This window comes from Papio anubis, chromosome 5 (genome assembly GCF_008728515.1).
Source record: "Papio anubis isolate 15944 chromosome 5, Panubis1.0, whole genome shotgun sequence".
NCBI classification, from domain to species: domain Eukaryota; kingdom Metazoa; phylum Chordata; class Mammalia; order Primates; family Cercopithecidae; genus Papio; species Papio anubis.
In genome coordinates, this window is record NC_044980.1 from 122,319,259 (window position 1) to 122,344,925 (window position 25,667).

At 34.1% G+C, this 25,667-nt stretch overlaps 1 protein-coding gene across 2 annotated transcripts in view; it reads left to right on the forward strand.

Moving 5' to 3' along the window:
• ADAMTS19 (ADAM metallopeptidase with thrombospondin type 1 motif 19) overlaps window positions 1-25,667 on the forward strand; it is a 289,097-nt gene that overhangs the window by 137,620 nt on the left and 125,810 nt on the right. For both annotated transcript variants that reach the window (XM_021939659.2, XM_003900067.5), the window contains exons 8-10: window positions 1,047-1,152; window positions 20,420-20,560; window positions 22,069-22,219. In XM_021939659.2, coding sequence (XP_021795351.1) covers window positions 1,047-1,152; window positions 20,420-20,560; window positions 22,069-22,219 — 398 coding nt within the window. The remainder of the gene's footprint in view (window positions 1-1,046; window positions 1,153-20,419; window positions 20,561-22,068; window positions 22,220-25,667) is intronic.

Here is a 25,667-nt window from a genome sequence, read left to right on the forward strand (position 1 = left end):
TCTTTAATTAGGGCAAGCTCTGCATTAAATTTTTTTTCAGAAACAAAATAAATATCCAGCAGATAAATCCCCATTCCATCATGTTTAGTAATTATGTGATCTTTGGTAAATCAGAACTTCCTAGGCCTAAATATCTTCATCTATAAAAGGAGTTTAAAATTTATTTTATAAGGATATGGGAAATACAGAGCATATAATGTATCAAAAATAATTGATATTAAAATAACTTTTGTTATTTGAAAATAACATTATAACTTATACTTGGTAACAATTGATTTTCTGAAATGATTATTCAAGTATATGTCTTAATTAGTAAAACAGAACATAAATATTTGACTAAAGAATATTAAGGAGTTTAAATATTTCCCTTTTTACTGATAATTTAAACCAAAAGATCAAATATCTTGCTAAAATTTTATGTTAATTAATATTTCAGTATCATATACTATGCAACATACCATTTTGCCAAGAAATTTTCAAATAAAATATTTCTGGTATTTCAAATATGACACATAGCTCTATGCCATATTAAAATAGTATTTCATAAATATAATTTCACAATTGTATCAATTCAAAATATAAATGTAAGTTCAAGACTGCCTTATATGTAGTTTATTTTGCATTAATATTTTTTCAAAACTATGTTCTTCACAATAATTGAATATATTTAAATTAATCATTGCTGTTTTATTACATTTTCTAAGTTGTAACTATTCATTTGTCTTACATGATGAAATTGGTATTTATAACATATATTCTTATATTATTCCTTTGGAATTTGATAATTGGTAAAATAATTTTATCTAAAATATGAAAATGAAAATGATATGAACAGTTTTTTGCCTGGCTTATACATATACACTTGTCCCTAAAATTTCATTTATTAGGGCTAGATTTCACAGATTAATACTGACATTTTAGTCGTGACAACTGCCATTTTCATCCCTGCAGCGAGTAACTAGTAAAAAATTTGCATATTCTCAGCTAATAACTACTAAAAATTTTGCATATTCAGACATATAATAATTAATGTTTGTATTTTTTAGGTATAGCTTACTTGAGTGGAATGTGTAGTGAAAAGAGAAAATGTATTATTGCTGAAGACAATGGCTTGAATCTTGCTTTTACAATTGCTCATGAAATGGGTCACAAGTAAGTAAAAATCATGGCTATGTTAAATATGTTAGCATGTAACTTTGTAATTTGAGTTACTGAATTACCTGGATATCTTTTGATTTTTTTCTGGGCTTCAAGTTTTTGAAAAACTAGGGAGAAAAGAAGGGGTGAAGACCGAATACATTTAAAGAATGTCTTTTGAGTGTTGCAACTATTCCTACTTCTTTGAATAAAATCTTATTACATTGTTAAAATCCTTAGCAAGACAGTCATTACATAGTGCATGATTGATTTCACTACAGATTTTTAAATGATACAAATATTTCCATAATCATGAGACTACAAAGCTATAAACTTTTCAAACATTCACTCAGTACAAATGAAAGTAATTCCAGCCTCTGGTACTACCTGTATTTGTTATTACCAGGCACAAGTGAAGGAATTAACCCACATGATTTAGATGTAATGTACTTGAAAGACAATGAAATTAGACATATAATTAACATGTATTGAATATTAACTATGTCTCAGGAACAGTTATAAACATTTTCAATAGATTAGTTCATTTAATACAAAACCCAAAGAAGTAGTTATTGTTCTAATTTTCATTTCACTGAAATTAATAGCAATAATTAGTAATAGCAACACTTACATAGTACTTACTATTAATATTTGCCAGACATGCTTTTAAGTGCTTTGTATATATTCACACAACAATTTTGTGATGTGTTATTAGTATACCCATTTTATAGGAAAAATACTGAAATATAGAGAATTTACCCTCCTGAAATTATTAAAATGGTAATTGTTGAAGCGAGGGGTTTGAACTCAAGCCATTCAACTCAGGTCAGATTGTTCCATAACATTAACAAACTGTTCCATTAAGTTATCTGTTATCTTCTGGCCTAGATTCCTCATCAGTGAATTGGGATAATACCTTTGTTTTGGGATTAGTTTAGGATTCAAATTACATAAAGCTATGATCATATTTTTAGGAAGTTTATTAAAGTAGAAATGGCGGCCTGGCATGGTAGCTCATGCCTGTAATATCAGCACTTTGGGAGGCTGAGGCAGGTGGATCACGAGATCAAGAGATCAAGACCATCCTGGCCAACATGGAACCCTGTCTCTACTAAAAATACAAAAATTAGTTGGGTGTGGCGGTATGCGCCTGTAGTCCCAGCTACTAGGGAAGCTGAGGCAGGAGAATCACATGAACCCAGGAGGTAGAGGTTGCAGTGAGCCAAGATTATGCCACTGCAGTCCAGCCTGGTGACAGAGCAAGACTGTATCTCAAAAAAAAAAAAAAAAAAAAAAAAAAAAAAAGAAATGGCACAGGTTAGGGAATCAGACTTAATTTCGAATGCAGGCTTCCCTAATTGCTGGCAGTATCAGCAGTATAAATGCAAGTATTTTAATTGGACTCAGATTTAGTGAGGCCCTACTAGGGAGGTGATCTTTATGGAGGGACGGCTCTTTAGTTAAAGACATATTTAGTTTGGCCTTCAGTGTTTGAAAAATTCAATTAGTTGCCAACATTAAAAAAGTATAAATTTGACATAAAAGTAAGATTTGCAGACCTGGTAACACTCAACCCTGTCCCATATGGCAACCATTCCTGGGAGCTGGGTAGCATCTGTACCCTTTAAATTAGACCCATCTTTCTCAGTTCATCAGAGGCCACAACACCCTAGTATGGTACACCCAGCTCACTTCATTTTCATTATATTCCTGGAGTCTGTAGGCAGTTGAGTAAAGTTTAGTTGGCAGTGGAATTTGATTGGTAAAAGAAAGATTAGAAGAAACAATTTACATCGGACATGACAGTAGTTGATTTAAAAAGTTATTCAAGTAAACACAAGTGATCAGATCCTAATTACACAGCTCATTGAATTATCAAAAATTAAATGTAGAAATGTATCCATAACCCAGCCTAAGAAACAGAAAAATACCAATACCAATTGATTTTTAATTTTTTTAATTGATCAAAATTTACTCCATACAAATGTTTTGAAATGTGTATACATTGTGGAATGGCAAAACTGAGCAAATTAACATAAGCATTACCTCACATACATAGCAGTTTTTGTGTTGAGAACTTAAAATCTACTATCCTAGTAATTTTCAAGTAATTGATTTTTGATGTCACCATTTTTAAATGTATAGATATACAGTTGCCCTTTGGTATTTGCCAAGGGATTGGTTCCTGGGTCTCTGCATATCCCCAAACCCAAGCATATCCAAGTCCAGCAATTGGTTCTGTGGAACCCACTTATTTGAGAAGTTTGTCCTCTATATATGCAAGTTTAGCAACCTGCAAACACTGCAATTTTGATCCTTGTTTAGTGTTTAAAAAATTGCCTCTAAGTGACCTACACAGTTCAAACACATGTTGTTCAAGGGTCAAGTGTCCTTTCAGATTCTCCCATATAGGCTTTCACTCTTCAGTCAACTGACCGAGAATATGAGGAGTTAATTTGTTAATTTTAAAAAAAGAGCCAGGCGTGGTGGCTCACGCGTGTAATCCCAGCACTTTGGGAGGCCAAGGCGGGCAGATCACGAGGTCAGGAGATTGAGACCATCATGTGAATGGTGAAACCCTGTCTCTACTAAAAATACAAAAAATTAGTCAGGCATGGTGGTGGGCACCTGTTGTCCCAGCTACTCGGGAGGCTGTGGCAGGAGAATGGCGTGAACCCAGGAGGCAGAGCTTGCAGTGAGCCGAAATCGCACCACTGCACTCCAGCCTGGGTGACAGAGCGAGACTCCATCTCAAAAATAAAATAAAATAAAAAATAAAAATAAAAAAATAAATATACTTTAACATCCTCATCCTTTAGGGAAAGTATGCAGTGCACTAACCTTGTTTAATATTTCATTCTAAGAATGATAGGCTATAGATTCTTAATTCCAAAACAATTCTGATAATTGAAAGGTATTTTCAGTTTAGTCATAAAACCTATGAAAAATTATAGGCATCATTTGAAGGAAAAATGCTGAGAATAATGTCTAGAGGCAAGAAAATCTTATTAATAAATAATTTTATAAAGATATGTGTTTTCATAAATAGAATTCTCATAAAATACAGATTTATGAATAATTATGATTTTTGCTCTTGAGCTATGCAGTAACACCTTGATATAAAAACAGTATATATTTTTGTAAACAGATTTTAAATAATTTTGTCAGGTACCCTGAATACTTTACTTTTAAGAATTATATTTTTAAACCAGTATGTTTAAAACCAGATATGCAAAATTAATTTCTTCAATCTTCATTGTATTCTAAAATGTAGGAGAAACACTAAGGGAATCAAGTGCAATACAAGTTAATTTATTAACATCTAAACTGTTGACCATGGAGCTACAACTATTTAAACCAAAAACTAAATGAGGTAATTTAAGGAAAAGCCACTTCAGCTTTATGTAGTAGAAATGTTGGTTTATGACCAGGAGCTAAGATTGGAATAGCTCAAATGGTACGAAAATGTTATTTTATTTGACTTTTATAGAGCTGTACCCAAAAGCAATAGAGATGTGCCAAAGGTATGTGTAATACTTGATGGACTAGGACCAGGATGTGATATATGTTAAACTACTCCTTTACTGAAATTCTCCATAGCAGTAAGCAATATTTGTCTCAAAAGTAAGCAATATTTGTCTCAAAAGTAGTGGCTGGTGTTTTCCTGATGCTAGACAGTGAGAAGCAACAACAGTCATAATAATGTCATGTTTATAAAAAACAAGTAGGAAGAAATTTATCTGTATGAATTACATCATCATCATCCATTATAAGATATAAGGCACAATGTAAGAAGAAATAAAGAAAGAAGAATACAAGAAAAAATGTCCATATGCTCATAATCTCTCCAGTGGGGAAAGTCTTCATGGATGTTAAATAATGATATCTACAGATTCTATGTGCATGCCATTGTGCATGCACACGTACACACACACACACACACACACACACACATATGCAGAGCCCTTTTATTTAGAAGTATGATTAAGAGTTAGCTACTTAAGTGAAACTCTTTAATCCTATATTTTTCTTTTTCTTTTTGGATTTCCTTCTTTCTTTTTTTGTGTTAAATTATATACGTGAAGACTATCTTCTAGAAACTGATAATGAACTATGATATCATGTAATTCTGCAACTCACAATCTTAGAATGACAGAATGATTCCATGTAAACTTTTCAAGAATACTTTTATAATCATATATAAAATGTTTCTAAACAGATTTTAAATGAATGTATTTATGTTTGTTGATTTGAATTTGATTTCTAGAAATTCTCAGAACAAGTTCACATAAAGCTAGAAAAATCAATACAGTCCACTAAGTATTTAAAAAAATGACTCTTGGGGATGAAAATTTGAGTAAATAAAGAGAACCAACAATTTGTCTCTTACTAGTGCAAAGGAATCTAAAACAAAGTCAGCAAAAATGTATTGACTTTTTCCTTTGGCAAATTATCAACTTAAAAATATATACAATTATATAGAAAAGTATAAATTAAGATCTACAGTAAGAGAGAAGAAATAAATTATTTAAGCCAGCATTTTAAAATTGTTTCAGAACAATTTTGCTTCCTAAACAATAACAGTAGGAATTATTATTTTTTTGAGATGGAGTCTCCCTCTGTAGCCCAGGCTGGAGTGTAGTGGCTCCATCTCCGCTCACTGCAACCTCCACCTTCTGGGTTCAAGCAATTCTCCTGCCTCAGTCTCCTGAATAGCTGGGATTACAGGTGTGCGCCACCACACCTGGCTAATTTTTTTTTGTTTTTAGTAGAGACCAGGTTTCAGTATGTTGGTCAGGTTGGTCTCGAACTCCTGACCTCGTTATCCGCCCACCTCGGCCTTCCAAAGTGCTGGGATTACAGGCGTGAGCCACCATGCCTGGCCAGGAGTTATTATTTTTCTGGTAACTAAAATTTTTGACAAGAAATATTTTTACTGGTAGTGCTGAATTAACACATATTCATCAAATATAATTGGGATCTTCATAATTTAATGTGATGAAGTCTAAAACTTTATTTTGTGAATGAAAATACTTAGAAATTTTTCATGAAATTGACATTTTATTGAATTCATATATATATATGCACATATTTATTATATCCACTATATTTTATATGATCTTTGTGAACAACAGTTTGTTAAAGAAAGGAATTTTACTTTCATTTTAGGCCAAAACTTATGAATATATTAATTGTTATTAGATTGCTGTGCTTTGAGGGAAGAGTCCCTAAGACTAATCTGGGTTGATTTGCTAGCATCACTCAGAAAACTCAGCAAAGTGGTTTTGCTCATGGTTACAGTTTATTACCATGGAAGGATATAGATTAAAATCATCAAGGGAAAAAGTCACATAGGCCAGAGTCCAGGAGACACCAGGCTCAAGCTTCCAGTTATTCTGTCCCAGTGGAGTTGTGCAGACAGTACTTAATTCTCCCAACAACAATGTGTGAAATCATGCACAAAGTATTGGCAACCCAAGAAGCTATACTGAGCCTTGATATCCAGGGATTTTACTGGAGTTTGATCCTGTAGGCTTGGTTGACTTCCTACAAGGCAAACCTTCAAGTCTCCATTCCCTCCTGAGGTTAACCTGGCCCTAGTCCCCACCATAAATCACATTGTTAGCAAAACCCATGGTGGTAGAAGGCCTCCAGCTAAACAAAGATATTCCTGTCAAAGATACTTTGGAGGGATATCCCAAGGACTTAGAGGTTACTTCCAAGGAGTCAGGCAAGGACTAAATAGTTCTTTGGAATGTGCAGATTTTAGACCACTGAAACTTGTGAACTCTACTGCACAATTACACAATATTTTTAAACTTGCAAAATCCCATATTTTATGTTGAGTTGCCAAAGAGTTTCTAATAAAAACAACAGTGTCTTTTATTAGCAGGTATTTTGCTAAATGCTGTGTATTCAGATCTAATTCAACTGCATAAAAAATCTTGAGCTAAGTATTGTATGATTGTCATTTTACAGACGAGAAAACTGAAACTAACAGAGATTCATTTTTCAGGAGTTTATTCAATATTAATGTCATTCTATTTTCATTAAGTATATTGTAAAGATTTTCCTAGTTCTAATCATTAGTTTAATCTTGATTTTTAATGTTTATAACTTGTAGATTTTTTAATCATCAAATTTCATACTTTTATAATTTCTTCTGGAGGTTTTTGCAATTACAAGTAATTTCTCATTCTAAAATTAGGGGAACACATTTTTGTATTGTTGTCTTATATTGTGTGTGTGTGTGTGTGTGTGTGTATGTCTCTTTGTCTTTCTCTCACTGTTTAACACTTTAAACCATCTAGAATTTACTTTAGTGTGCATAGTAAATTTCTCTCCATTAAATATGCATTTTGCATTAACTGCTCAATAAATGATCTTACTACTGAAGTGTGGTCTGTGATGAGTTAGGGATCTATGCCAGAATATAGGACATTGCTTCCTTCATTGAAAGAGTCTTGACGTGAAAAAAAGCTGAAGTAAACTGTGTGCTTAATGATGTAGCTGATTTACATTCTAGCACCAGCTACTTATCTGGATACAAATCAGTAGTAAAAAGAGTTCATCAAGTGGCAGCGAGTGCACAGGTCACACTCTGAGTAGCCCTCCCACATAACAGATGTGACAGTCGCTGTTCAGTCTAAGTCAGTGTTGCACTAGGAAGTTGCATTTGAGTTGCTAGAAAGCCATCATTTTTATTCTTGGCCTGAAAGGTGGTCTACACTTGTATATCTTTGTCCTTTTTATTTGTGAAGTATGTAGACATAATCCTATGATGCCATTCACTGCAAATAATAAAAGTTGTTCTTTTGTACAAATATTTAGTGGTGCCTTAGAGTATTTTGTTATATAAATAAAGATACCGCATTTTTATACACACACACAAAACATAGGCTTTTTTTCTTAAAGTTTACAAATAATTCCATTTTCTTTGTGGATTCCAACCAAAAGTAAACTAATCCTTGCATTACTGTGTATGGTTTTAGGAAAATTTAGCCCCAAGTCTAAGATATTATACAATATCTAAATTATCTGGGAAATAATCATTTTAAATATACCTATTAATAGCATAATCCCGTGACCATTTTCTGACCTTGCTAAATCTGGAGATTTATTGAAGTCCAGATTTATTGAAGAATTTTGCACTGGCTTAGCACATTGAGGCCAAAGACTTCTGCTCCCACCTAAAGATGGAAGGCAATTATATTACTTTAGAGATGATGATTGCCAAAGCTCACACAGCTAATAAGTGCCTGAATCCATGATCAAAGCCAAGTCTGTCCAAATCCAAAGCCCATGTCATTAATTACAGTGCTCTGCCAGAAACATGGAAGAGTTCTTCTAGCTAACTTTACTCAACTTACTTCTGGGCTGGCCCGGGATTATCTGTCCCCACCTTATCTCTTTAGCCATACTTCATTTCATGCCCCCTTTCATTCTCAGCACTAGAGTTCCTACAGTGTTTCCAAAGTACCATGTTCCAGTGAAAGCACATGGAAATAGGGAGGGGAACAGCTTATACTGGGGCCCGGTGGGGAGGAGGTGGGGAGGGAAAATAACTAATGCATGCTGGGCTTAATACTTAGGTGATAGGTGCAGCAAACCACGATGGCACACATTTACCTATGTAACAAACCTGTGCATCATGTACATATACCTGAGAACTTAAAAAGTACCATGTTCCTTCACACTGCAGGACCTAAATACATGTTGTTCCTCTACTTGGAGTATACTTACTTTTTAAGCTTAGTTTAATTATCTCCTCCTGCTCAAAGTTCATATACCACCTCAATAGTCATGTTCTAAAGAAAGCATTCTCTGTGGGTCAGTCTCTCTATTAATCATTTTAGTGGCACCACCTCCTTCATAAATGCACGTTTGTTCATCTGTTAGATATATACTTCATTAGGCTGTAAGCTCCTCGAGAGGTGAGGAACCATATCTGTTTTTGCTTATAATGGGATTCTTCATGCATTTGACAGTGCTTGGTATATATTAGGCTCTTGATATATATCAAATAAGTATTGACTGGATATAGTAGTTATCTTAGTAAAATATTATTATGCATAGATTATCAGTGAAACTTGATTCAAAACAGGTGCTGCATGCATATTCAAAGTGTTTAGAATGTTTTTTGATACTGGATGAGACTTTCAATAAAGTATCAGGTAAATTTTTATAAAAGAATATTCTATATTTTGAAATGTACCCATATCCACATAAGTGAGACTTTATTCTGGTACACACATGCAGAAATGACTACCACAGCCCCAAAAGTGTTGCCACTGAAGTCTTCCTATGACAGTAAATGAAGCTGCATCCTTCTAGTGGGACAACCAAAAGCCAAAGAATTATCTTTGGGTGTTCTCTGTTTCTCATAGTCCACATTCAATTCATCAGCTGTTGACTCTACCTTCAAAATACATCCAGAATCTGGTTACTTCTCACTAATTGTCCTGCTAGTTCTTTGGACTAAGCTACCAACACCTCTCATCTGGATTATTACCGTAGCATCTTAAATAATCTTTCTTTTTTAGCCTTTGCGTCCTATAGCCTATTTTCAAATTAGAGTCAGGGAGATTCATTTAAAACAAAGCAAATCGCCTGGCTTCTTTACTCAGAACCTTCCAAGAGCTTCCTGGTTCACCCTGTAAAATCCCCAGCCCACACCACGGCCCACCAAATTCTACATGTTCTAGCCTCTGTCCCTATTGCCTGTCATTCCCTTCTTACCAACTGCGCTCCAGATTCATTGCCTCTTTGTTGAAACTCAAACATAGAAGACAAACACTCACTTTGGGGACTTTGCCTTTCCTTTGATTTCTACCTGGAAATTTCTCCAGAGCAGCCACATGGCTGCCTCCCTTTCTTTGTAGTTCTCCACTCATGTATCAGGGTTCAGTGAGGCCTTTCTGATAACATTTCTTAAAATTGTAAGCACAACCACTGCCTGGGCTTATTCCCCTTTGCCTTCCTTAATTTTATTCATAAAACTTTTCAAAATGTAACTCTCTACCCTATGTCTCTTTCTTCTGTTTGTAGATAATGAGATCTTGTCTACTTAGTTCACTGTCACATTCCCAGCATGTTAGCATATTTATAGCTTATGCTTGTAATCAAGAAAATAACCAATATAGCCCTAATAGAATTTTATATTTTTACAAGTTGAAAGAGACTGCATTAAACATATACCACTTGCCCACTGATTGAGAACTTTATGTGATAATTAGACTGTCTACTTCATAGAAATGTTGAGTTGGGTAAAATTATATGAGTTAGGGGAAATTACTTATATTTCATTTCATTATAAAAAGATCAAGCATGTTTTGATATGGCCAAAAATGCGTATGTATTTTTTGTTTTTGTTTTGATTTTTGAACCAGAGGAAAAGGTCTACTGTATATTATTAAACTTTGGCATGGAGACATGGTTTTTCCACTAAGTGGGCAATTCAGGAGTTTCTTTGGAATTAAAAGGCTAATGGGGCTATAAATATGCAAAGTTACCTCGTTGAAGGCAATAAATATTTGGGCCACCTGCTAAAATTTTAAGGATTGCCAGAGTAACAAGAATACAGACGCCTTGTGACTAATAAGCCTTTGGAATCAATAACATTTACATACATACTTACTTCTCTGGAAATTGTGCCTGGATAGAATAGAGGGGAGGGCCAGGTTATAAACCTGCTTCTTCAGACATCTCTATTTCTGTCATTGGCACCATTATTGCCACAAGGCCTTTAGTTGAGACATCTGAGCCATCTTTAACTCTTTCTCCCCTTAGTTACTTCCATAATCAGTGGCCAAATTCTATTCATTCTTCATCTGAGAAAGCTATCTCAACCATCTATTCTTTCTTCTGTTATTCCTCTTGGCTTGGACTCTTGCAGTATCCACTTAACTGGTGTCCTCTCCTTTGCTACCTCATCTTTCTAATGTATTCACATATTACTAAGATTCAGCTTCCTGAGATGTGGTCCTAACCTTCATATCAGAAAACTTTATTGCCTTTCACAACCTAATGAATGAATTTGAAATTCCTTAGCCTTAGATTCATGACTTTTATAGAGTGACCCTAGTCTATTTTTGTAACTTTACAATCTACTTCTCTAGTTGATGAATGCAAATCATACTTTTCAAACATCATGCCTTTATTCATTTTTTTATTATCCCAACTTCCAGCACTAATGATTTATTATTTACTAATGATTCATTATTTTTAATATTATTAAAATATTAAATAGTTTAGTATTATTTACTAATGATTCATTATTTACTAATGATCTATCCCAATGGTACTTACCTATTAATGGCCACGACAAATGCTATCACTTTTGTGAAAGTAAATTTGAAAGCCTGGTTAGAAATATGTTTCCACTTTATTTATTTTGAGATGGAATCTCACTTTGTTGCCCAGGCTAGAGTGCAGTGGCACTGTGTCAGCTCACTGCAATGTCCGTCTCTTGGGTTCAAGCCATTCTCCTGCCTCAGCCTCCTGAGTAGCTGGGATTACAGGCGCTCACCACCCCACCCAGCTAATTTTGTATTTTTAGTAGAGACAGGGTTTCACCATGTTGGCCAGGCTGGTCTCGTACTCCTGACCTCAAGTGATCCACCCACCTTGGCTTCCCAAAATGTTGGGATTACAGGCGTGAGCCACCGCACCCGGCCTGTTTCCACTTTTAAGTCTCTTACACTGATTATTTTAAATATCATTTGTCACTTAAAATTATTTATGAGATACACTGATTTATACTGGTATTTACCTATGTATAAGTTCCCAACTGAATAGCAATCTGTGAAAATATGATTCATGTCTAATACATTTTTTTCATAGCACAAGGTTGAATATATTATACATCATAAGAACTCCAACATATGTTGTACAAGTGAATAAACATTTGTTGTATGAATGCTCATCTGTTGGTCATCTTGAGGTCCAGGACATAAGACAATTGAATCCCAGAGTGGAAGAATCAGTTTGAGTCAAGGAATGCAATTGTCTTGACTAAGTAATATTATTTAATGAGAAAATATGGTTTTATTGCTATGCAAATATAATGGCAATATATTTTTCCCTTTTGGTACATGATATTTTGAATTCTTATTTAAAATAAACTATTGTATGAAAATACAATAGTTCAATTATATTTCAGTTACAATGAGTTTACCTTAAAGTCTAACCAGACTTTGGTATGTATTAGGCTCTTGATATATATCAAATAAGTAAATGATTGAATATAGTAGTTATCTTAGTAAAATATTATTATGCATAGATTGTCAGTGAAACTTGATTCAAAACAGATGCTATGTGCATATTCAAAGTGTTTAGAATGTTTTTTGATATTGCATGAGACTTGCACGGACAGACCTGTCCAACTAGTTCATCCAAATCCTAAAGTTATGAATGCGGAAGGGTCAAATCTAACAATTGTAGTATTAGGAATATTTAATTGAAATTCTGTTAATTCACAACAGGTATGGAAACATACCTGCCAAGATATGAAAACAACCTGTATCTGTCAACAGATGAATGTATAAAGATGAATGTATACAGAAAATGTGGTGTGTGTGTGTGTATGCATATATACACACACACACATATATATTTCTATTATATAAACATAATTCTATATATAATGGAATATTTATTTTATATGTATTATTATATATGTATATTTACACACAACATAATATACATTATATAATTGGAATTTTATGTGTGTATATATTATATATATAGATAATATATATAGATAAATATATATATATAAAATGGAACATTACTAAGTCTTTAAAAAGAAGGAAATTCTACTATTTGCAACAGCGTAGATGAACCTTGAGGGCATTTTGCTAAGTGAAATAAGCCAGACACAGAAAAACAAATATTGCATGATCTTATTCATATGTGGAATCCGACAAAAACAAAGTCAAACTCATAGTAACAGAAGAGTGGTGGTTACCAGGAGCTGTCGGATGAGGGGAAAGGGGAGATATTTGTCAAAGGTTACAATCCTTCAATCACAAGATGAATAAGTACTGGAGACCTAGTGTACAGCATGATGACTATAGTTAAAGAAGTTAGCATATGCCCCAGGAGGCATACACAGATTTGGTTACCCTCTCTCAGCTTCCAAGAAGAGTCCTTTTCAGAAGTGAATAACATTTGGCACTCATTTGCATTGATGTGCAGTTGTATATCTGCTCTAAGAAGAGAGGATATGCTCTAAGAGGAAATTATATACACTAAGAACTAAATAAAGACCAGGTATAATGGCTCACAGTGGAGCACACCTGTAATCCAAGCACTTTGGGAGGCCAAGGTGGGCGGATCACTTGAGTTCAGGAGTTCAAGACCATTCTGGCCAGCATGCCAGCTTGAGGCCTGAGAATTGCTCAAACCTGGGAGGCAGAGGTTGCAGTGAGCTGAGATCACACCACTGCACTCCAGCCTGGTCAATACAGCAAGACTCTGTCTCAAAAAAAAAAAAAAAAAAAAAAAAAAGAAAGAAAGAAAGAAAGAAAAATAAAAGAACGAAATAAGAAATGCCTATAAAGTACATCATCTCCTAAGACTTTTAGAATTGGAAATAGATGAAATAATAATAAATTGTTATAACAGGCACAAACCAAATATGCTCTTCTAGAAATCCGTTGCTCCTTAAAATGTTGAAAATTAATTTTTTGTAGTTATTGTTGACCAACTAAAATTAGTAATGGCTATCTAAATATACTGTCCCCATTGTACTCTTTAGAATTTTCTATAGCAGATGTCACAGGTATCTTCCCCTGACACAAATGCCTTGGTAAATGTTAAAAACTACCTATGTGGATAGTTAAGTGGGAAAGTGCATTATTAGACATACAGCCTTGGGCTTGAGTTGTTGTTCTGCCACCTACTTAATGAACGAGCTTTGGATAAATCAATCCTCTGTATTCATTTCCTTTATTCCTAAAATTTGGATAGTTTTTAACTTCAAGGTTCACTGTTAGGATTTGTGATACTATAATGTCATGGCACAATGATTGGCACATAATACAGAGTGATTGAATGATAACAATAATTAGTAGTATTATTTTTATGAATTCCTTAATGTGAAAAGGAGATCTTCAGCTTTCACTGGCCTTTCATTTTTCTGTTCTTTCTTGGAGTGCTTTCATACCTTTTAGAGGTTTTTTAACTAGATTGACAGGAAGTTTACTTACCATGAAGACTCTTGTAGACCACTAACATGGCTTTCGTATTTGATATTTTATTTAGACAATGATACCACGTAGAATAATAAGCAGTTTTTCCAAGTTAATTATCATAATGAGACTTCAGCCAGTATAGATATGGCAGCCCTCCCACACCAGATTCTCTCCAAATGTAGGTTTGGATGTTGGAGTGAGTTAGTGGAAGAGGGAAAAAAATCACCCAGCTAATGAATGACCTTGGAAGAGTTGGCTTTCTGTTTGCAATTCTCTGATGTTTCTTGGCAAATGCGTATCCTAGAGTAAAGCAAGCAACCTTCCTGGAGTAGATCATCTGTTAATTTTTCATGTCTCAGTTTCTCTGTGTTGGCAAGAGGCCACAGTAGTTTCACATCTCTAATTATAGCATATTTGGTGTTTCTATGATCCTATATCAGTTGATAAATCAGTAGACACTTAACAGGACATTCAACTAAATAATTAAAGGAAGTAAAAAGAAAATATGACAATTTCTGTGAACACGTACATTCTAGGTGTGGTGAATTATATATATCATTTAAAATTAACCAGAAATACGAGACAGTTCTGATGTGTCTTACACACCATATATGTGAAGGGCATAGAAGTTAAAGATAATTATAAATATGGGCTATAATTTATTAAAGAATCCTTTTTTAAAGGCAGAAAGTCTGTATAAATGCAGATTAGAATGGAAGGTATTCTAATAGAAAGGAACTATACAAAAGGTTAGGCTGGAATTAACTATGAAAATCAGATTGATATCAGTTTACAGATGTTTTGAATAACGAGATAAAGAATGGATTTCATCCTGTAGATCATTGCTTTCCAGAATTTTGAGTAAATAAGAATCATCTAGAAAATGTGTCAAAATGCTATTTCTTAGGCCTTACCTCTAAATATTCTATTTTAATTCATTGGGGGCAGGCCCATGAATCTGCATTTTAACTACTCTAATGTCCTCATGCCCTATGATTCTGATGCAAGTGGTTCATTATTCACACTTTTAGAATCTCTGCTTGCCAGGGCTAATGAAAAGCTTTTGCATAGGAAATTAGCTTTTTTATATTAATATACTCATAAGAAACTAGCACCATTAAAGCATGGTTTAAGAGGCAAAGAGGTGAAGAGCAGGAGGACAGTCAGGCAGACATTACAATAATCCAGAAGTAAAAAGAATCAGCACCAATTTTGGTTGATAGCAATAGAATTGAAAAGGGGCAGAAAAGCGGTAGAGGTTTAAGGAATGTAGGGCAAACAGGATCCAGGCATTCATTTGCTACACAAGAGCAAGGGATAGTGTTCCAATCCTAGTAGATAATACACTCTTTGAGTGTAGGAACTGAGTCTTATTTATCTTTGTGACTCCAGCTCAGCACAGTAGTGGGTTCTCAACAAGTGTATATGCATTGTTAGATAAACCTGTAATATAATGCACAACAAAGTCAAAAGGAATCTCTTTTTGTACCTCTACTTTTCTTCTTTTAACCTCTTATTTTTTACCTTGCTTTTATATAGCCTTTTGACTTGCTAATAAAAGTAGGTTTCATTGTTTGTGCAAATTGAAATGAGTTAAAATATTAAAAGAAATATGATACAAAAATGTATTGTATATCTTAATGTCTAAATTTTTTCTCCGTGAACACACAATAGTGAAATTATATTGAATTAGATATACCCACTGAATTCTAAGAAATATGAAATTAAATGTCATTTTGTATAAATATAATCTACTTCCAGTAAGACATTGTAATAGTTTGTTTCTTTCTTTTATTAATGTTTCCACATAATATATGGCTTTAGTGGGAAATGCTATGTCATAAAAATGCTTAATGTATTCAGCACAAAAAGCCTACTCTTTTAAAATATTACTGTTTACAAATCAGATCCTTTCCAAATTATCCAAAAAAGGTGAGTGAATTCATAAGGCTTCTCCTCTCTAATTCTTTAAACATCAAAAGGGACCATCTTCAAAATCCAAATGCTTCTCCAGCTTTCCGCAGGATATCACAAAACTTCCTGGCAAAGACTTTTAAACAAGTTGAGAAGTTTTATATGATAAAAATATTTTTTCAGTTGACTTGACAACCATGTACAATGTTAGTGAAGAGTTTATTTGCCCAAGGCTCTTTGTCAAAATGAATTTAAACTGAGATTATTAAAATGTAGTTCAGTTGCAGTGTGAGTAGAGGTGTTGCTAATGTCTTACTTAGACAATGTTTTCCATGCAATGCATGTAACTTGGTTATAAGGTTCTACATGTAGAGGTGCGTTTCTGCTAAAAGAACAGAGGCATTTAAAATTGTTCGGAAAACAATAAATCATCTCCAAAAGTGGAGAGTTTTGATCCAGAAAGAAAAGCACTATTGTGTGATAGTTCAGAGGTTCATCTGTGTGAGCATCAGACTGCCCGGGTTTGAGTCACAGCTTCACCATTAACCTCAGCACCTTCCTCATTTGTAAAATAGAAGTCATAATAATAGAAATATTATGGGAATATTGTGAGTAATAAGTGATATCATCATTGTCAGTGGTTAATAGAGTAGCTGGCACAGATTAAGGTGCACAATTGTTTTATTTCAAACCTATAGAGTCAAGACTAAGCAGTGTTTCCTGATTATTCCAGATGTGTGGTTAAAAAAAACCTGTCCCAATTTAATGATAATTTTTTCTGTTATGAGTTAAATGGCTTCAGGAAAATTTAACTACTGGTAAACAATGCTTGAATCACCAGACCTCCCCATGGCTGAAGCTAATTTCTTATATCAGAATCAGGACCAGGATCCCAAAAGGAAAATTATTATCTGGATAAGAGGTTGTAATCCTCCATATTTAGAAAATCCTATTACACGATATTGGGAAAATGTCCAAATTGCCAAATCTTGGAAGCAATCCCTCTCCTTCCCTCATAGGAACACATTATTTAGGAGGGTTTATTATTTCTGAGAAAGACTAGTTACCTTTCAAAAATAATAGCATTTGTGTATGGTTTCAAAGATTATGCCACCACAGATGGAAGAGTCAAGCACGTTCCAAATGGCAAGTGGTTGTTAATTAACAGGTCACCCAGTGATGTGTGCTGTAGCCAGAATCCATGGTAGAGAGGAGACAGGACACTGATGGGCTGCATTTGAACCACACAGTTAGAATTAAATTAAGCCACTTTTACTGATTTGTGATATTGTGCCATATTTATAATTTCTTATTTTAACTTAATATCTAAGTAAATTCTTTTGATTGTTATTTTCTTGGTTTTTCTGAAGCGCACACTTTCACCAAAGAAAGCAAATACAGTAGAGTGAATTTAATGTAATTAATGATAAATCTGTTTATGTATCTTTTGACAGATTAGAATGATATAATAAAATTGCTCTGATTTATTTCCCCGGTATAAAGGATCATTATGGATTCTGTCTGTATTCCAGGCATTGTTCAGGTACTACATATCATGCTTATGCAGTCATCACAACAAATCAGTCAAGAAAGTATATTTAGCAAATAAGGCAACTAAGGCATGTTTATTTATTGTTTTTTAACTTGCCTTTGGTGAAATAAGGGGAAGATACAGAGATTAAGTTACTTTCTAATTTCAACATCTTTTTACTCTGCCTTCTAATATTTTAATTGAACTGGTTCATAGCTATTCCATATACTCTCTTATTTTTCCTCTTTATCTTCTAAGTATGAAAACATTTATCTTCCTATTTTCTCTGTTATTTATTCTATTAATATGTGTTGCTACAGACCCTATTTGAAGAAATTTATTAGAATAGGAAAGAAAAATATGACTCACTGGTGAATTTTTCTAACACCAAAAGTGAAAAGTAATATTCAATAATGTATTTCAGTTTTATTTATACCATAATTTTTATAGTTAAAGTTAGCATGGTGATATAATTAGTCTTAATTCATTAATGATATGGATGGAATTTATTTATTCCTTTCATATTTTCTTCCTTCAAAAACATATTTAATTGTAACAATTTTGATTCAAACTTATAATTCATCTTACAAATATAGTTTGGTAGTTTTTAAAAATTTTATTTTGATTTGAGGAAACATAGGTACTCTAATTGTAATTTCCCTTAGCAATTTCTGCAACAGTTCTTCTAATTTCATGTTTTAAAACACAATATAGATATTCTTGTGAATTTTTCATTATGAAAACAATTTTATTTATTATCTAGACCATAACAGAAGAAGAAAAGAGAACAGTGGACTATCCTGCTATTATCTCAGGCTATGCATGTACACAAATGGACTCTTCTCTGCTTCTTCAGTACTAACTCTCATCCACAAAAATTATTTTACTGGCCTCATTATGAGAATTCACAAGAGACTATATAATTTTTTTTCTACATGATCACTGAACCCATGATTCAACATTGGTTACAGAGTCTCAAGAATTTGGAGAATGAACCAGAAGTAAAAATGTATAATGCAATATAGGAAATGCTGTAACAATGTTGTTCACAGAATCCTGTGTTGTTCCCAGAAGAGATAGTACAAATGGGTGAGGTAGGGGATAGTGAAAGAAAACCTGATAAAAGTAAACCGCATTAATGTTGATGATTAAGTAGAATTTGAGTTTGTCCAGGCAAAGAAGCTGAAGGAGAGGCACTGTAGATAGCATATGGGGTTGGAGGATGGAATTTATAGATGCCCAGTGTGGAATGGTTAATCACATGACTTCTAGAGCTCAGTTCAAACATTATTACTTTCCAATTTCTCATTGTATAATCTTGGACAAGTTACTTCTCATCTGCAAAATGCATATTATAATCATTTCTACTACATTTTGTTGTTTAACACAAGTTTATAAATTCCCTTATATGATTTATGATACCTAGAAAATGCTAAGTAACAATTAACTGCAAGAAAATAAGAAACAATATAATGTTTGGGAAATTACAAGTCATTTGGTATTGCTGAAGAAAAAATCTAATAATAATGTAGAAGAATATGAAGGGGCTATGTATCATGTTAAAGAGCTGGAAATTGCCATATGGATAATGAGAAAACATAGGAATGACATAGGCAGATTGTGTTTTAAATAGATCTCACTGGGGCAGTGTAGGAGAAGGGGAAGGGAGAATGTTGGTAAAGATTAGAGGGACAGAACCCAGGTACAATACCATAACAACTCAAGACTTTGTATATACTATAATAAGGATACAATACAATAATTTAAATAGTAACTATAGGATAGAATGGAGATGACAGTTGAGTGAAATACTTAGAAGGTAGAGTTGGCAGGGCTTGCCTCTAACAATAAATAAAATAGAGCCTATGCGATAATTCAGGGAAGGAAAAAAATAAATGATGACTTGAAGATTCTTTATTTGGCAGAACTTACTAGCTAGCAAAAGCATAAAAAGAGAGCAAGAAAAAAATAGAATAGAGGAGTAAATAGAGAATTGAAAGAGAAAGTAAGAAAGGCAGTCTGTAGACATACTAAATTTAAGGTATTTCTAGAACATCTATTTAGAAATAAGTCCAACTTTTAGAATACAATTTCAACAGATGCAGGATTCATTCAAAAAGATAAAGATGGCCAGGATAATTTGTGTTATATGATGTGGGAGGAAGAGGATGGTCTAATGAAGTGCATGGTGAAGACATAGGAAATTAATAGATTAATGAGGTTTCAAATTTGATAAAAGATGTGTATTCAAATCAAATTTTGAAGAAAATTTGATTCAGGCAACAAGAAGAATCTAGTATGGTTAAATATAAATGTATTATTTCTGAGTTTCATACATACTACTATGCAAAGAATATATCTATAGATCATTTCAGTATGAAGGACCTAAACATGTCATTTTGTAGGTTGATTAGGGAAATATTTTTTTATTAAATAAAAATATTTACCTTAAATTGGGGTAACAAAATTTAAAAAGTAACTTAATCTGAAATCTAATTTTATTTTGAATCTAATTTCCTTAAAACAAATTTGGCTCCCAGTATTTTAAGTGTTTTAATCATTATTTAACTGCAGTTACAAAAAGTTAACAAGTAACATTTACTTAGTGTAAATTTTAAAATTTTATTATATTCCAAATCAGCATGGGCATTAACCATGACAACGACCACCCATCGTGTGCTGATGGTCTTCATATCATGTCTGGTGAATGGATTAAAGGACAGAATCTTGGTGATGTTTCATGGTCTCGATGTAGCAAGGAAGATTTGGAAAGATTTCTCAGGTATGGAGGTCACTTATTGTTTTTGCCTTGTGAATGTTTTATGTGTGCTGTTACTTTTTACAAAAAGAGAAGCCAGTGTGGCAAAGTGGAAAGGCCACTAGAGTAAAAATGAAGGCACTTGGTTCCAATCCTGACTTTTCCATTGACTCATGGTGTAGTTTGGGACATGTTATTTAACCCCCTGCTTTTTAATTTCTACATTTTTCAAAAAGGACAGTTAAGATTATTTGTAAGATTGAAAAATTGCTATAATGATTTAAAAAATCTGTCACAGTATTTAATTGCCTCTTCAATTATTCCCAGTGGAAATATTCACACTGTTCATCACCCAGCACAACTGTTATCATGAAGATCAGAGCCCCTCTAACAAAATCTTCACTTTTCGTTTGTAATACGCTTCAACTATTTTTTCATTAATAAATAGTTTTCACCATTATCATAGCCCTTGAGTCTCTTCTTTTCCACATTCAGTGGCAGTAACACTTAGCTTCTGTCTTGTTGGAAAAGTAAATGAAAAATATTACTGTTGCTCTCATTTTCATTTTAAAGCACTTGTTCATTTTTAAAGCCCTTATTTCTATAATTATAGAAGGATCACCTGAAGCAGTAAGAAATATGCAAAGTAGTTAGTGAGATGCTTAAGGTATCCAAAACAAGTCTTAATGAGAAATACAGGAACACCTAACTTGCTAAACTCACTGCACAGATGAACTTTATTCACTTTTCTATATCCTTTAAATAGTTAAGCCAATTTTTCTATCAAATGGCTACGAAATCTATCAAACTATAATGTTTCTCACATTCCATAGCTTTGCTCTAAAATATGTACAATATATGCTGTGCATGCTCTTTGTCGTAACAGTCTAGAGAAGGGCACTCAGAGCATGTGATATTTCAGACACACCATCAGTAGCTGCATCAGCAGCCCTTCTGTAGGCCCTAATGAGTTCCTAAGAAACATGCATGATTTTGTACGGCTGCCTTCACATGACTCAGGACTCCTATGACATAAAATACCACTTTAAAATATATTACAGAGTTGTATACAAAGTTGTATTACAATGTCAAGCACAAATATATCTACACTGTTAATATTCAGCTGAGGATGCTTTCCATAGATTCTTTAAATCCCCAAAATATAGCTGCTATCTTACATTCACATACTACTTTTGGGCAAGTTACTCTCTGATTCTGAGCTTGTATACCTATTAAATGCATAAAATAACACTGAACTCACAGTGTTATGTAGATCAGCTGAGTTAATTCATATGAATGTGTTTTTTACACCATAAAGTTCTTTTAATTTGAAAATTATTTATTACGATTATCTTCATTGTAAATAAATGATTTTTGACATATAGAATAATTTCTATGAATATTCAATGGAAGAGCAAAAAGAGTAAAAGTATATTTTTGATATTATAAAAGTGTTTATTGTTATATGCTAACTAATCATATCAGCTTTTTACATTAAATTCAAAATTTTACACATACCTACCTACTGCCAGGTCAAAGGCCAGTAACTGCTTGCTACAAACAAATCCGCAGAGTGTCAATTCTGTGATGGTTCCCTCCAAGCTGCCAGGGATGACATACACTGCTGATGAACAATGCCAGATCCTTTTTGGGCCTTTGGCTTCTTTTTGTCAGGAGATGCAGGTAAAGATCCAGGTGGGGTTTTTGTGCGTTCATTCATTGTTTAGAAGTATTGACTGGTAGGAGAAGGTAACTTTATTTTACGGTTTGTGGATCAAAAATACCCCAATATATAAAAGAAGGATTTTTTAAGAAAAGGTTTGTGCATGTTTTTCTTATACCTTGGAAGTGATAGAAATAAGATGTGAGCATTTAGTCAAAGTCAATAAAGAAAGACCTAATAATTTCTACTTTGAAAATTACATTGATGTCAGGGAAGCATTTTTATTATGTCAGTTCAATGCTTCTATTTTAAATCCCATATAGTTTTCTCTCCATATCTGCAGGAATTGGTTTCAGTACCCACATGTCGTTCCCTGAGCAGATACCAAAACTCCCAGCTGCTAAAGTCCCTTATGAAAAATAATGTAGTATTTGCATATAACCTACCCACATCCTCTCAAATACTTTAAATCATCCCTAGATTACTTACAGAACCTGATACATTTTAAATGCTATGTAATTATTATACTATGTTATTTTATTATTTGTATTATTTATATTGTTGTATTGTTGTTTTTTAAAAATATTTTTTGTATCTGTGGTTGGTTGGATCCCTGGATGTGGAAACTACAAACAGGGAGGGCCAACTGTATTTTCTTACATGGAAATGGGTAAAAATGTGATAAAAGCTATATATGAACGTGTAATTGTGGAGGAGGAACTATATATTTTAACCCTAAAAATAAAATTTTAAAAGTATCTTTTATAGGAACAAAAATTAAGAGAGTACATTTCTACATAAACTGGAAGAAAAGGGAAAATGTATAATGGTAAAGCAGTGTTTATGTATTAATATTCCAATAGTCAGTAATTACTCAGAGAAGACAGTAGTATTAAGTCCATAAATTCTAAAGGATGAAGCAAAATTACCTTCTTAACTGATGGAAGAGTTTAAGCTCTATTAACCCCTTTTTTTTCTTTCCTGCTGGCCATCCCCTATCTGCCCATCTCCTCTCACCTCCTCCTCACACACACACATATACACATTGTACTTCAGGAATAAACCGATAACCACACTGAGAGTAAATTGGTTAAGTATCGCTGAAACATAGCCTATTTCACCCAGCCACAGTTTTTGTGAATGTCTCAAAGGAGTTTGGCTTTGTTGAGGATAATGCTGTTTTGGGTAACTCAGCATAATTAAGATCCATTATAAGGAACAAAGCATATGACATTATAATGTGTTGAATGCTGTCTTTGCTTTGTGGTTCTTATTAAAAGAGTTTTGCACTTATTTATTAATTGCTTTTGATCAGTTTCACCCACCAGTGTGTAAGCTGCATGAGGGCAGAGTGAGTTTCTCCAGCATCTAGCCTAGGGACTGGCACAGAGTAAGTGAAATATCCAGTGAACAGATTTAGAATTAAAATGAGTGAATGTATGGAGTTGGAGCTGCATCAAATGTGATGTGTAAAAGGCTGTATGGACTGTAATACTCATCTGGCAATAGTGGAGCTTGAAAGGAACTGGTGTTGCTATGTGTGATCTAATGCCAAAGGGTTTACATGTGGCACAGCCATGGATCCTTGGAACTCCATATCATGTGTGACAATTATGACATTAGTTCTGTAAGGTCTGTCTCCAGTACCTCTCTGACCTCATCTACTAACCTCCTTCACTCTGCTTTCACCTCTGAATCTTTAGACAATCAAAAGTCTGGTCATAATCTTCTTCCTTAAATATTCACGGTAAAATGAAAGTTTCTGAGGTACAAAGGTTTGGGTTTGTGGGCAGACACTTTTACAGGCTGAAGTTACCATTATTTTAGGCAACAAAGTAGGCTGTCTGTGTTCACTGTCACTGGAGCATTGCACAGGAGACAGTTTCAGTTCATGAGATATAGAGAACTGATAGAACTGATCAATGGATCAGTTCATCCAAAATGTTCATCTTCTATAAAGCATTCCTGCTGTAAAAACTCAGTAGATGGCCGGGCGCGGTGGCTCAAGCCTGTAATCCCAGCACTTTGGGAGGCCGAGACGGGCGGATCACGAGGTCAGGCGATCGAGACCATCCTGGCTAACACGATGAAACCCCGTCTCTACTAAAGATGTCTAAAAAACTAGCGGGCGTGGTGGCGAGAGCCTGTTAGTCCCAGCCCTCCGGAGGCTAGAAGTGAGGAGAATAAGTGAACCCGGGGCTGGAGCTTGCAGTGAGCGAGATCCGGCCGCACCACAATCCCAGCCTGGGACAGGCTGAGACTCCGTCTCAAAAAAACTCAGTAGATGATCAACTACACACATGATTCTGTTAAATTGTAGATTCTTTTCCATAATTACTATTTTACAAGCTTTTAGGGTGCTGACGAGTTGATGGGTGCAGCCTGCTTATGGCACAGAGTATACATATGTAACAAATCTGCACGTTGTGCATGTACCCTAGAACTAAGGTACAATAAAAAAAAAAATGGTGGGTCAGCTTGTAGGTAGGCTCAAACTGAGACACAGCTAATAGGAATAAGAGCAAGATTTCCTTGAAGCCAGAGCCCATTCTTATGAAATACCCAAGCTACACAGGACAGTTTACCAACTCTGGATGAGTGATGTTCTTATTACCTTGGAGTAATTTTGAAATTTATTGCAGTAACGACTGACTGACATTTTGCAAAAGGTAGATCTTAATTTAAATAAAAAAGATATTATTTTAATATATCACATTGCAATTAAATTTTGCTAGTGCCATTCTACAATGTTTTGACCTCTAAATATCTTCCATATAGTGTGTTAAATTATTTATTTTTATGATGTAATTTGATTCTTTTTCTTTTATTATACTTTAGGTTCTAGGGTACATGTGCACAACCTGCAGGTTTGTTACATATGTATACATGTGCCGTGTTGGTTTGCTGCACCCGTTAACTCATCATTTACATTAGGTATTTCTCCTAATGCTATCCCTCCTCCATCCTCCCACCCAACAACAGATCCCAGTGTGTGATGTTCCCCGCCCTTTGTCCAAGTGTTCTCATTGTTCAATTGCCACCTATGAGTGAGAACATGCAGTGTTTGGTTTTCTGACCTTGCGACAGTTTGCTGAGAATGGTGGTTTCCAGCTGCATCCATGTCACTACAAAGAACATGAACTCACCCTTTTTATGGCTGCATAGTATTCCATGGTGTATATGTGCCACATTTTCTTAATCCAGTCTATCATTGATGGACATTTGGGTTGGTTCCAAGTGTTTGCTACTGTGAATAGTGCTGCAATAAACATATATGTGCATGTATCTTTACAGTAGCATGATTTATAATCCTTTGGGTATATACCCAGTAATGGGATGGCTGGGTCAAATGGTATTTCTAGTTCTAGATCCTTGAGGAATCGCCACACTGTCTTCCACAATTGTTGAACTAGTTTACAGTCCCACCAACAGTGTAAAAGTGTTCCTATTTCTCCATATCCTCTCCAG